We start from the raw sequence: 15,044 nt of genomic DNA, 5'->3' as shown, positions 1-15,044 counted from the left end.
CCACCAGTCCCCTATGTCTGTGGGCACATCAGCAACCATCGAGGCGGGGAAGCCCAACACCCCTGAATTCTCCACCAGCTCCTCAAGGGGGATCTGCATATTTTTTCATTTTTTTTTTTAATTAACTTTTTTTATAAAATGAACTATATAAAAAAAATTAAAAAAGAACCATACAATAAAAAAAATTTCAAACAAACCATAACATAACAAGGGAGTAAGAAAAAAAAACAACTAACGGGGAGGAATGTAGACCTGGCATCGTGGGACGGAGAACATCTTCTTGACCAAAAGGGGGATGTGAAAGGAAATGAAATAAGCTTCAGTGGCAGAGAGTTTCCAAAAGGAGGCGAGAGGTCACTCTGGTGGGCACTCTTACGCACAATTTAGACAACCCTTTTTAGGTTCTAAAGAATTGGGGTAGCTGGTGGTGGATACCTGAAACTATCAAACTACAACCCAGAACCCATGAATCCCGAAGACAACTGTATAAAAATGTAGCTTATGAGGGGTGACAATGGGATTGGGAAAGCCATATGGACCACACTCCCCTTTGTCTAGTTTATGGATGGATGAGTAGAAAAATAGGGGAAGGAAACAAACAAACAAACAGACAAAGGTATCCAGTGTTCTTTTTTACTTCAATTGCTCTTTGTCACTTTAATTATTATTCTTGTTATTTTTGTGTGTGTGCTAATGAAGGTGTCAGGGATTGATTTAGGTGATGAATGTACAACTATGTAATGGTACTGTGAACAATCGAAGGTACGATTTGTTTTGTATGACTGCGTGGTATGTGAATATATCTCAATAAAATGAAGATTAAAAAAAAAAAGAAAGAAAAAAACAACTAACCTATCTTCATTTCTTAAAATGCAAAAAAATACAAACAAACCAAAAAACACGCCTAATGCCCATCAGTACAGACAGACTTCAAAAAAGTAACTACGGCAATCTATAATCACAACAAACATTATAATAACCACCAACTGTAAAAATTACTGACTGGTTCAGCTCCACATTTCCCCCCAAACTAGAGAGATACCTTGTACTATGAACTTAGGATCAAACCCCAGCATTTTTGCCTCTGATGAGGGAAAGAACTTTGAGGCTTTCCAAAGAAATACCCTGTTCTTATTTAACCCCCTTCCTGTATCAGAGAACCAGCCTGAAGAATATTCAAAGTTGTGAGACCGTACAAAGAAACCAACACCCTGTTGTGCTTATACTAAGACAGCGTGCTCAGAAAGACCTGGCATTAGTTTTAGGTGTGTTCTCATGACACAACAACACTGGTATGGCCCTTAAAACCTCATCGGATCCTCTCAGTTTTTAGCTACAGCAGTCCTAAATGATCCTCTGTACTGAAAGCATGCGTCACTTGTGTTTCCTGTAAATAAGTCAAGTATCATATACCCACCAGCAAATTTTACTTAATAAGGTTCCAAGTACACTTCCAAAGTACTTTTTTCTTTTTGCTTCATTACAGGAAGCCCTACTTCAATGTGCATTCCTAAACAAGGTAAAAGAGGAGCAGTGTGTGCTATGTTTATTTACACAGACAATGTTTGCCCTGGCTAGTAACCCACATTACTAAACACCTTTCCCTGAACATTTAGAAAGAGAGCTATGTGAATTATATGAAGGAAGAAGTAAGATTCTACATAGCTTTAAAAGGTGAAACTGGTCATTTAAAACCAAATTTTCTAATTTATTTTGAGAAAATAACATTGGATATTCTCAAACTGTGAAAAATATAAAATCAAGAATAAAGTCAAGAGATCCACTTTTGCTAACTAAAATACAGGTTTAAATTGTGGCACTGACAGAATTTTGACCACTTTGAAAAAAAAATATTTCTCTTATTAACTTCTGTTGAGAAAAAAGTTACAGAGAAACCTTAAAACATAGGCTGTAATGCTGGTATAACAATGAAATCTAAACCATATATGTGAAACAATATTTGTTATTAAAAAATAGAGTTCAATCCAATCGAATCTATGGTCCTCTGGAGTTTGTTACAATGAAACCTGGCCTGTAACTATAATTCTTAGCTGAAAGTGGTATCTAAAGGTTGAGTTAAGTTGGGTAATCTCCTCCCATTTTTAAAGCAATTGTTGAATTTCATTCATCCTCTAGAATGTTGCATTCAGGAATACAATTAATTTAATCAGTAGCTGAAAATATGCACATCACTTTATTCACTAAATCTTTACACATACCTTTTCTAGTTCAAATAATTCCCTCCAACTCGCTACTACTCAATAAAGAGGGAGAAATATTACCTACTTTTAAAAAACCACTAGAATGCCAAGAAATTATGTACAAGGATGTGAAAACGAAAACAAACAAATAAAACAACAACAACAAAAAAAACCAGTGGGTCTAGAAAAGGAGAAAAAGGATCAAGGTAATGCCAGCAACTTATGCTAAATACAGCAAAATTTTTAAATACAATGTTCCTTGCAACATTCTTCCTTTCTGTAAGGTAGGATACTAGAAATTTTTATAATCTCTAATTTTAAGAATCTCTAAAGAAAGAGTTTAAGCTAAGGAGTAAATGATCTGTTCATGCCTACATGCTCTCAAATAGGATAGAAGCAATAACTCATTCATTTGGTTCTTTACAGTATTAACTGCAGCTACAGAGTAAATTCAGAGAGTAAATACAGTGGGAAATATATAAAGAAATGAGGGCAGTCATGAAACTGCTTTAGTTGCACTATTTATTCTACAGCATTACAGGAACGAATTTACACTTACCTTGGTGAAGAACTTTCATGTCATTACTATATCCTTTCAATACCACATGTAATGTTGGATACTCAACGATCACTTTGTTCTTCAAATTGTCTAGAAGACTTTTATATGGATCCAGTTCATAATATCTTATTAATAAAAAAGCAAAGCAAAAACAAACAAAACTCCTCAATATTAAATAGACATATCAGAGTCCCTTCCGCTAAAAAAAAAAAAAAGTGGTTACATTAATTCAGTAGTTATTTCCTTATAACATAATAAGCTTAATACTATCTAAGAAAACCAGGTTGAAAAGTTATTAGTACTGAGGTTCTAAAAATAAATCAAAAGTACATCAAATAATCTGATATTGGAATGGTCTAGAACAAGCCACTAATTTTCATAACAAGTAAGAAATAAAGACTAACTTTTATATAATAGCTATGTTTAATATGTCATGATTTTTTCTTGTATAAATGAATAATTAGCTAAAACTTCAAATTCCTCAAATAGATATAGTTTGAGTGTTAAAAAGAAAACAAAAAAACTATCCCATGATAAATATTTTGCAGTAAAATCACTGGCTACAAATACTTTTATAAAAAGTTAATTCTAATTATAAATGGTTTCCAGAAATTTACATTGCTGTAAATTAACTTTGGCTTTCCTTTATTTTGAAATTAAAAAAAAAAGCAACATTTTTGGGATTTTTGAATGAGGAGGAAGCACAAAATTTAAGAAATAGGGAGTTTATCATGGTATGTGACATAGCTGTCAAATGCGTCATAGGTAATTAGATAACTAATTTTCCTTAAAGTATGAAATTCTCAAGTCATTATTTTAAAAAAATTAAATTGATTAATCAATGTACCCCCATAACACTCTCACTTGTCACTTTCTGGGGTAGAATTTCAGCTAACTAACCAGGGGTTGCATGCATATGGGAATATTTTGCCATGTGAAGGTTATCTGTCATATCAAAGAGGAAAAGTTGAGAACAAGTCTACCAGTGTAGTGCAGAAGTCCTCTGATATTTTTCTCCATCTCTACCAATGACAGATGATGTTCACACGCAAAACATACATCCCATGGAATGTCCTCCATCCTTATCTCTCCCATTCAAGAAAACACAATGGAAAACAAGCAATCAATAGTGAAGTTATCAGAATACACTTCAATCTGCTGTAATTTTGTTTTAAGAGTAAATCATTGGCAAACTTTGGTATTTCTCAATTAACAACAAATTACTTGCTCTACCATAACTCATAGCTGAATAAGACATGCAGCACACTTATTAAGAATCCTTGGTGTAGTGATTTCTCTGTGTTCCAAAAGTCTGTGCTATGCAATAGCTTTTCAAATCAAGGAATACAGAAGTGCTTTAAAAAATGCAAAGCCAAGCGCACTAAAAAACTGCATTTTTTTTTTAAAGAAGTAGATGACAAGTTAGATGTCAACTATAATACCAAAACCTTACTTATGTATCTCACACCTGGAATTAAGTTCGGTATTTACAATCAAAGAATATTTTTTATGTTTAAAAGAAATGTGAAATGCAAAACACTCAGTTTTCCTAAACCAGCCACCATAGTGCCCATAGGCTGTAGAACACATACATTCTTCTCCCCATGTAATATAATACAGATGTGCTTAAAACACTTTAAAAGTGATTCCAGCATTCAAGGATCAAATGCTTCACATCTTTTAAACATTATTTCTCTTTGAAACAAAAAGTATTTTTTTTAAATAACTATACAAAAGAAAAACTGAAATTGGATTAAATACCAAAGTATAAGTTTAACTTATAAAGTTAAATATAAAACGGGCACAACTAAATTTTTCTTAATAGAAAATGAGACAAATTCTCAAATACGAATTTTCCAAGTAATAGCCTAAAACACTTGCAATAACTTATCTTCTGTGCATTCTAACTGAATCATAAGACTTCAATATTAAGAGACATTATTGAAATAAGGGAATGTTTTCCACTTGTTTCAGTTTTTGGTAAGTAATTTTCAGTATCTATATTTTAGAGCTTTCATTTTTTTTTCATAATATTAAATTTTCATTAGGTGTCTCTAGGTTTCCAAAGGTGAAACAACAACAACAAAAAGTTCTTCAAAGGTCTCATGGGAGTCAAATTCTAGTATTATTGCCAATATAATATAAAATATGCTCTGAGCAGAGAACTGGTCAGAAATACTTAAAAATTACCAATAAGTTATACATGATTTCTACCCTAAAACTGTACTGATTATACTTAAAAAACAAAACAAAACAAAAAAGGTCCCTATTTTATGTTCAAAGTACTTAGGATGCAAAGTTTTTTTTTTTTTTTTTTTGGATGTAAAGATTTATAAGAAACTTGCCAACTAATATATTATTTTTAAAAGGTTTTATTCAAATACAATGAAAATCTGGTATGTTATGTGACAATGTTTTGATTAGATTCACTAGGGTTTACCCTAAAATAATGCACTTCTAATCACTGCTATATTGCTACTGTCAGTGAACTTCAGCTTTCTAGTCTGTTAATTGAATAGCTCATACTTTACTAGATAATCTTTTAGCTAAAATTCTCAATTTCTTCGATTTCCTACTACTCATGGTTATCATTAATGTTTACCAGTGATTACACAGCAAATTATGTAAATTGTTAATACACAAAAGCTATCAAAGATGAAAAGGAGTGATGTTTCATGAATCTGGTATTTAGTCAAAGTAGTTATTTGTAGTGGTTGCTTGGGTTTAGAGTCTAACACTCTGAAGTGAAGTCCTGGCTCCATCACTCCCTGGTCTATGACGCTGGGCAAGTTATTCAACCTCTCCGATTCCAAGTTTCCATGTCTGAAAATGTTGATAGTGACAGTTCTACCTACCTCAGAGAATTATTATGAAGGATAAATGATAAAACATAGAAACTGCTAGCTCATTTAGTTAAACCATGAACACACCAGGTTATACATATGCATTTACCTAAAATAACTATACATTCTTATAGAAACTTTAGTAAAGGACAAAGTCAATGAACTTCTTTAGTACTAAATAGCATTTATTATGTAAGTGCTGAAACACATTACCTTTAACGCAATTTGCATTTTAAGTGTAGCCTTACAACTATCAGTATGACCTTCAAACTTTTGTTTTATATCACATTTACTTACAAGAGGCTAAAAGTACTTTGAATGCCATGTTTCTGTTTCCATTATCTGAAGGCAAGTTTTTAGGGGGTCCACCTTGGCACTGCCTGATACATTTAGGCTTTAACTCCTTTGCAAGCCATTAAATCACTGAATCCTAAGGGACAGGTTTATCTTTGTGAAATTTCCACAAACTCTGGTGTTTCCATTAGTAGAATGGCTCTGCTACCATAAGACATACTACTAAGGTTTGGAAGAACTAAGATACTAACATTTGTCTTTTCTCTTACCCTCGGGGACACTCTCAGACTTTTCCTCTTGTTATTTCACTTGCTTACCCTCACAGGCTTGCTACCTGATCCCACTCCAGGCAGCTTCACAGGGACATTATGAGGGCAGCATGGCTCAGGAGGCTAAACAGGTGTTACAGTGATTGACACTATATAAATAAAAGTTGCCTTTATAGTCAAGGGTGTGCTTTTAATCTTGGCTCTGTTACTAACTTTCAAAGAAACTGGCTAAGTTCTTGAACTTCTTTCTCTGTACTTTATTAGCAAATTAAATTGGTGCTATTTTTCTTCTCAACTCAAATAGACATCAAGATTTTTTTTTTAAAAGTCACAAACTGCTTTACTCCCATCTAATCACTGATATTCCCTGGATCATCAGTTCTCCCACCCTCTAAAAAAACACTAAAACTAAGTTAGACTATTTTGTAAATCTAACAATCTAATAGCAATCCCTAGGCCACAGTATGTTTTCCATTAAAAAATAAGGTCACTGGATGAAGTGATCATCAAGATCCTACCACCTTGAAAATTCTACATTTTCTGTACTTATCTGCCAAAGGTAGCACTTAACCTACATTCTTCATTGCTGTACTTATTTTGCAAGCTAGGTTGCTGGGTTAAAAGTGTACCTACCTGATTCTAAAAGTACAAAGTTGAACCTCTGGCTTTAAAAAAAAAAAAATTATTCACTTTTATATAAATCAGTTTATTGTTATCTGATACTTAAATGCTTTAAAAAGCATGCTGCCTCCTGGCATTATTGAATCTAGTAATGTTCCTGAATCAATTAAAAACTAAATGTTTTAGCTTCATACTTACCAAATTCCTTTAAAATAATGCAAACTTAAAAATACTAAGCTTACTTTAATAGAGTAGAAAGAAAATGGATTAAGTGAAAAAAAATCTGCTTTCAAAATCAAAACATTGAAAAGGAGGAAGGAAACCATGTTTTTAATGAAGGAAGACCCAGAACAGGAGGAGAAAAAAATGATACATAAACTCAAATTAAACATATAAAACAAAATTAATTACAGGGGTCAAAAATTTTAACTTTTCTGTTTTTATAATATAGTACTGAAAATTTCTCCAAATACTTATGTTTCTTTTTTTCAACTCATAATATCAAAGGCACATTAAAAACAGATACCATTACTATCAAAATAATCTTAACTTTTAAGACTTGGTTTAAGATCTTTAATTTTCTATAGGAAGATTTAAAAAAAAGATCAAATTTTAACACAATATTTTAAGTTTTCTACTTCCAATACCTTCAAAGTGTATTTTTCAAACATTCTATGTAAACCTGAAACAAGATCTGATTTTCTATTTCTAGTTCAATTATGCAAACTGCACAGACTAAAATTTTTAAAAATGTGAAAAAACCTGATTTTAAGAAATTCATTCTAATATCAAATGACTTATTTCTTTACTACAACTTCATAAACCCAACTGAATCAACATCTATCAAACACATTTAGAAAACAGTATGTTAGATACTGTATGGATCTAAAAATGTCCTCAAAGAACTTACTACCCTGGCCTATATTGCTCTAAGGTGGTACCAGGGACCATTTATATCAAGGTCTCCTAGGAGGGAGAGAGAATGAAGAATACAGGTTTCTGGGTTCTGTGTTAGATTTACTAAACCAGAACCGTTGAGGGTGGGCTGGGAACCTACATTTTCAACAAATGTCTTAGATGATTAGGATGGACACTTAAGTCTGAGAAGTTCTGTTCTACGAGAAGAAATATAGGTTGTACATTTAGCTGGGAAATGTTTATGGTAAGGGAGAACAATTGACTAGCAGGGGCGTGGACAGGTGAAAAGCAAGGAGGGACCTGACAAGACTTTGGGGTGAGACAAGTAAAAGACCAGGCTCTCAGAATCAACTGTAAAGGTGCCGTCTTGGCAGGGAGAGTTGAGAGTTTAGGAAGTCAGAGTTGGGAGGCCAAACCTGCTCTAAGGTAGAAGAGGGTCTTTACTTTTTGTTGGATGGATATTTGAGAAAGCCCAAAAGACTTTTAGGTGGATTTCACCATTCACTAGCACAGTATTACAGGATCATTTTACATAGGCAAAATCAATTTCTCTAAAAAGGCATAGGAAAAAGTAGTCTATCTCTTTTCTTCACTGAAAATGATTTAAAATATTTTATATTAAAGATCCATGAAGATCTCAAGACAGTAAAGTAACCCTTAGTTTTTTAACTGAAAAAAACATCCTATCTCTCAGCATGGAAATAAAATCATCCAAGAGAAATAGCTCATACTTTTTTTGATTGCTTTTCAGACAAAAAGTGTTCCAAAATTATTAACTGCAAACACAACCAACACTGTAGGAAGTGACTAAGAGAATCTGTGAAAGTACAATAAAGTAGTACCCCCAAGAAGAGTAATACTCTATACTCATGAAATCAAAAACTAGATAATGTTTTAGTTTTGTCCAAACTCTTGGTTTTATATGCCAAATTTTAGAAGCAGAGGGAAGATACTTGGTATGTGCTTCCATCAAAAAAATGACATTTGGGGTACCCATGCAAAGATGCCCATGGGCACCTGTTATACCTATACATTAAACAAATATCTATTGTGGCCCTTACCATGTATCCATCTCTCCCCTAGACTTTGAGATTCTTGACGGCTAGCCTTTTAGATGCCTTTGTAACCCTAGGGCTTAGCACTTACTGACACAGGAAAGGAACTCAATGAATATTAACTGAATAAATGAAAAATACAGACTTGATTAATCTTAACTCACTGATACCTGAGGTCAAGTTCATATATCAAAAAGCTTGCCCTCTCAGCTGATGCTGGTTTTTCTGAGGCAACTTTAAATAATATTGAGAAGACATATAATCAATGTCTCTCATTCTACGTATTGAGAATTGAGGGGCTCAATGAGTTGAATGATATAAGGTCACAAATGACCAATAAAAAAATCCTTTAGAGCAAGGATTGGCAAACTATGGCCAGCAGCTCAATCTGGCCTACTTCCTGCTTTTGTAAATAAAATTTATTGGAACACAGTCATAATCATTCGTTTACATATTGCCGATGGCTGCTTTTGTGCTACAGTGGCAAAACTAAGAAATTGTGACAGGGACTGTATGGTCTGCAAACCCAAAATATTTACTGTATGGCCCTTAACAGAAAAAGTTGTCCAATTCCTACTTTAGAGTATTAAAGTGACATCAACACCTAGCACATAGAAGGCACACTTATATTTAAGTGAATTTGTACACCATTTATTAATAATTAAGACTGAGATTCTATTATGTAAAAGACACTGGCTCAAAAACGGCTGGAAATAAAACGATGAAGATGCCTAAGGCAGTCATTGTCATCAATAGGGATTTCATCATCATATGGTATACATTTTATTGAGATAAAATACAAGACAGGATTGTAGGAAATCATGAGAAGTACAAAACACTTTTAGAGGCTCAAAGGATATAAAATGATCAGTTTGGGGGGTGGGACCAAGTATGTATGAGGGCTCCATAGCAGTATCTACACAGAAAAATGGGTAGGAGAAGACATATGAGAGCCTCTTCATGGAGGTTAACTATGAAAGGCAGGGAAACAAGGGAGAAGAAGCCAAGAAGAAGTCAAAGAAGGCTCCAAGGTCTTATGCCCGAGTTACTGGAAGAATAATACCAGTAACAGGGAATTAGTAACAACATTTGTTGATTGTATACTAGATGCCAGAAACAGAGCCCATTTAATCCTCATTTAAAACAAAACACACAGAGACACATACACAAATCAGGAAGAAGGGGATACTGAATGATGAGATCTAGATATATTGAGCTTAAGATTTAATGAGATGTGTAATTGATACGGGGAAACCAGGATTTGGAGCTTGGGAGAAATGCTGAAAATATATTTGGGAGTTATTTGTATAGAAATAACGGTTGACAACATTTTAAATAAACAAGTTCCTGAAACCTCATATTCTTTCAATATCCAATTTATGTCAAAAGAAACGTAAACTAACATGATTGGGTGTCTCCTCTCCCCTTGTGGTTAATGGTGAGTGGTCTGTCGGGAATGTAGCTGCTAATGAACTTTACAGAAGAAGAAGAAATTATTTAGCTAAAAGATACTTAATTTTTTTAAAAAAAGCAATGCATGATACAGTCAACTGCCAGCTATGTGAAACTTTTAATTTTAAACAGATTTTCTCCTTTTATTAAGGAAATATTCCCTAGGAAAAAAGAAAAAAAAAGAAAAACCTTATATTCATCGAGCCAGTTCAGCAAGATGTTAACTGAATGTTTTTCTAGTTGCAACTCATAATACACGAATAATACATATTTATTGAGAGCGATTTGCTATGTGCCAGGCACTGTGCTAAGCAGCTGACATGTTGTCACCAATTAATCTTCATGACAATGTGTTTCATTTCTGTTTTGAGCTCAACTTTCAGATAGGAAAAGAGAGGCTAAGTAATTTTTTGATTAAAAGTAAAAGTGTCATTTTGCAGCATCTCATAATTTTGGTTAGGTTGAGAAGCAATGATTAAATGAATCTGTAATGATGGTGAATCTGTAATCTGGAACCTCTAAGTAAAATAAGAAGGTCTACTTCTCCATTGATTACGTACTCTGGAAATATAATATTAGTTCTTACTGGAATATGATATAATTTGGGTCTGAAGGAATCCTAATTACAAAGAATTATTAGTATAGAAAGACCATTCACTTTGAAAATAATGTTCTAGAACATGATGCCATTTCTACTTGAAACTCAACATGCTCGAAGCCTCTCCAGACCTTAACTCCATCTCTCTGTAAATGCCATCCATGCCCGAAACTTCAATCACCTTTGCTTCCTATTCATTGCTCCCTACAGGAAACTGGTCACCAAGTCCTACTGGCTCTTCTGCTTGATTTTCACAGTTGTCTACTGCCAACAGGACTTAGCATTAGAGGTGGGGCCCAAACTACTACTTCAATCTCATTAAAAAAATGTTTCAAAGTACTACCCTTCACACATCTAGATACTCCAACTTCCTCAAATCATTTACTTGCTGTGCCGGTTTGAGTGTATTGTGTTCCCCAAATGCCATTATCTTTGTGGTCTTGTGTGGGGCAGATGCTTGGGTGCTGGTTGGATTTGCTTGGAGTGTGCCCCACCCAGCTGTTGGTGATAATTTTGATGAGATGTTCCCATGGAGGCGTGGCCCCACCCATTCGGGGTGGGCCTTGATCGGTGGAGCTATATAAATGAGCTGACTCAAAGAGGAAAGAGAGTGCAGCTGGGAGTGATGTTTTGAAGAGAAGCAAGCTTGCTAGAAAGGAACGTCCTGGGAGAAAGCCGTTTTGAGGCCGGAGCTTTGGAGCAGATGCCAGCTGCCTTCCTAGCTAACAGGTTTTCCGGACGCCGTTGGCCATCCTCCGGTGAAGGTACCCGATTGCTGAGGTGTTACCTTGGACGCTTTGTGGCCTTAAGACTGTAACTGTGTAGTGAAATAAACCCCCGTTTTATAAAAGCCTATCCATCTCTGGTGTTTTGCATTCTGCAGCATTAGCAAACTAGGACACTTGCCTTCTTACAACACATCATGCTCTTACACATCTTGGGACCATCTGCACCTTCAATTCCCTCTGCCTGAACTGACAGTTGCCTCTACTCTAGCCAAAGCATATTCACATTTAGTAAGGATCAAAAAGCCTTCTCTGATGATACAAGGACAGTTGCTACCATCTCCATAGCCTTGTACTACTAAGACACAGGTCTATTATCATAGATATGTGTTTGTTTTCCCCACTACAATAGAACTGTATCCTATTCATTCTTGTATATACCCCAATTTTTATTTTTATGCCTATAAGATTAAATGGGCTGAAATAATTGGTTTTTTAATAAATCTGGAAAGAATCATCCTACAACAGCTTAAACTACATCCTTTATCTAACAAGGATCTTACAGAAACATCAAAGCAGCAAAGTAAATGTAAGGAAAAGAAAATGTATATATCTGAGCTTCTTTATGGAAATAATTCTATTAGTAAATAAAGGTAGAATTTAGGCTTAAAATTTAAAAAATTTTGAAAATTACAACTGAATTGACAGTATCAAAGCTGACAGTTTTTAAATTCATCAGTCAGTAATAACTTAAGTGAGCAGGAATACGACGACAGCAACTGCCCTCTGATAGTGCCTGTCATTACCAATGTAGGCTTGTCTGGTTTAAAACCACTCATTTATGTTCTAAAACTAGAAAGCTGGTAAGAAAAAACATGGCAAGAGGATAAACGTGGCTTTCCTAACACAAGTTCCTCATATGAATGACCTCCTCCACTGGGAAAACACAACAAGGGCAGGAAAAGTTTTCTTTACTGCTCTAGCCCCAATATCTAGAATAGTACCTGGAACACAGTGGGTACTTACTAAGTGTTTTGCTGAATGAATGGATGAATTTCAGAAGAGACAGATTCAATTCCTATGATTCTAGAAAGAAGACTACCAAATAGATCAACAGCAAATTCCTTAGGGCTAAAAATGCATTCTATGGTCATTTAAATTAAATGAAAAAGTCAGGTATGGCAAAGCTAAAATCTGAGAAATATTTAAGTTTGCTCTAGCTGATCAGGCATATCATGAGACAATTGCCATAAACTCTCCAAAAATGGAAAACAAAACCAGTAGAAACTGGCGACATCAATTTGGTAAAAGGACTTTACTCTGAAGTTTCTGGAATGCTGTAAATCATAGGATACATTTAAAATCAAATAGCCACAAGGAAACTACCCACTCCTGCCTCCTAAGCACTTTTCAGGAAATAATAAAATCCTCTTATTTAGCATACTTATCTTAAATCAGAAGCCTAACATTTTATAAACTATAGTAGTCTTACTGAGCTGTTCTCTTTAAGATGCACTTTCCTTTAATGATACAACTGTATTATGTATACAATTAAATGTGAATGCTCATCTTAGCCTATCTATGAATATATGATCTGGAAAACATTATGATTTAAAATCTTTTCAATTAAAAAAACCTTCTATTTCTAAAATGTATTCCATAGCATCTAATTATGTTATTCGTAATTAGAAAATACTTACAAGACTGGGAGGATTTTACAAACTATGACAACTCTGCCTTGAGGCTGACTTAACAATCAGAAATATAAGAATGTGCCCTACCCCAGTTTAGGTCTACCTTCAGGATAAAATCTCCCTCAACTAGAGTTTCTGATATTATTATTGCTTTCAAGTTATGCCATCAGTACTCAAAAGTTAAGGGGAAGGGGGGACAATTTTTAAATCTAAGATAACCTGGCCTTAGGTCTCCCAATTCCTCTTCTTTGGTGGTATATTTTCATACAGCATTTAGTTCAAGAAAACAACTCAAATGGGGAAATCTAGAGGACAAGCTTTCTACAGAGATGAAGTTAAGTCCAAGTGCTTTTCTTGTTACTCATTCTGGCTTACATTTAGTATCAAAACAGTCTATTTTCTGGGCATTTCCTTAAGTCAACATCAACCACCTTTTATTCCCACACTAAGATCCTATGATGTGGAGTTGGCAAATGCTGTTGAGTGGTGCAGAAGTGTTAGAATTGGTCAAACAGGGACCATGACCAGGTCGTCAGAAGGAGACTAGGAGAGTATGCTATTAGTTCCATGGCCTAGAGAAGATAGGAAAAGACAACTATCCAAAAATCTATTTTAGTTTTCATGAAGACTCTCATAGAAACTCTTACCAGACTTATGAAATTGAAGCCATAATGTACTCATTAAGTGTACACCATGGTATAAACATGAATAACATGTCAATGACCTAATTAGAGAAAATATGGTAACGTGAAGAAAGGAAGTGAATTTCGAAGAGGAAACATTGATACTAAAGGAAGGAACAGATACTTAATGAATATCAGAGGTAAATTCCAAGAGCATAATGCAGATTGTTTTGTTTAAACACTAATTATATGGAATTCACTTTAGAACTTAACGAAACAGAACGGAAAGAATGTCACCTGAGGGTTTCTTTAATAACATACTTCTCATTAACTGTCTAAGCATTTGATTCCCAATTTCAGAAACACTGATTTAGGTTAACACGGATGCTCTAACTCCGGATAATTATCTTTGCCGAAACCACAGAACTTTCTATATTTCCCTCATTTGGAAGCCCAAATCAATGGGGGGTGGGAGAGTGGGGAGAAGGAGAGTTAAAGTATGTACTGCACATAATTACACTGTATTAAGAAGTCTAGAGAAAGGACTCCCTGATAGAAAACTTGAATATTTTATCCCTGAATCATGATCAATGACATAAGGTTGGTGTATCTGAAATATGCTAGAAGAAAAACCAGACAAGATTTGTTATTTGAGATCCTATCTTAGGTATAAATCATTATACTCTTATTTGTAGACCTTTTATAAGAATCCATTTATCTGTAGTAATAGTAGAAGAAATAATCATAGTCATAATAAAAGCATGCACTTACATACTAAATGAATTATCTTACTTAATCTTTCACAATGATCTTATAAATAGCTATTATTACTCCCATTTTAAAGATGAGGAAACTAAGGCAAGTAAGGTTACATGAGGTTATATTTATTCAAGGTAATATAATTAGTAGCAGGCAGAGCTGGGATTCAAATCCAACTTTTCAGTTTGGACTCCTAAACCTGTAAGCTATACTGGCAAATCAAATCATAGAAAAGACTGATGGAGAGGTAGCCTGAATTAGATCTAGTTTTATTAATCAAACAATGGAAAAACAGGAGAAAAGCATCAGAGGTCATTAAAGATCAGTGCTTTGCGATTCAGTATGCTGACACATAGCTGGCACTTAAAAAGCAACTTTAGACTTTGCAGGGGCCCTCAGAGACCCTCTACTGCAGTTTAATTCATCATCCCAT

The 15,044-nt window shown here is 34.4% G+C and overlaps 1 protein-coding gene across 3 annotated transcripts in view; it reads right to left on the bottom strand.

Annotated features, from left to right (window-relative positions):
• Positions 1–15,044, bottom strand: part of ZNHIT6 (zinc finger HIT-type containing 6) — a 65,898-nt gene that overhangs the window by 14,893 nt on the left and 35,961 nt on the right. For all 3 annotated transcript variants that reach the window (XM_037826740.1, XM_037826741.1, XM_037826739.1), the window contains exon 9: positions 2,761–2,885. In XM_037826740.1, coding sequence (XP_037682668.1) covers positions 2,761–2,885 — 125 coding nt within the window. The remainder of the gene's footprint in view (positions 1–2,760; positions 2,886–15,044) is intronic.

This window comes from Choloepus didactylus, chromosome 2 (assembly GCF_015220235.1).
Source record: "Choloepus didactylus isolate mChoDid1 chromosome 2, mChoDid1.pri, whole genome shotgun sequence".
Taxonomy (NCBI): domain Eukaryota; kingdom Metazoa; phylum Chordata; class Mammalia; order Pilosa; family Megalonychidae; genus Choloepus; species Choloepus didactylus.
Note: the sequence above shows the minus strand (reverse complement) of the source record. Positions and strands in the feature narration are given on the sequence as shown.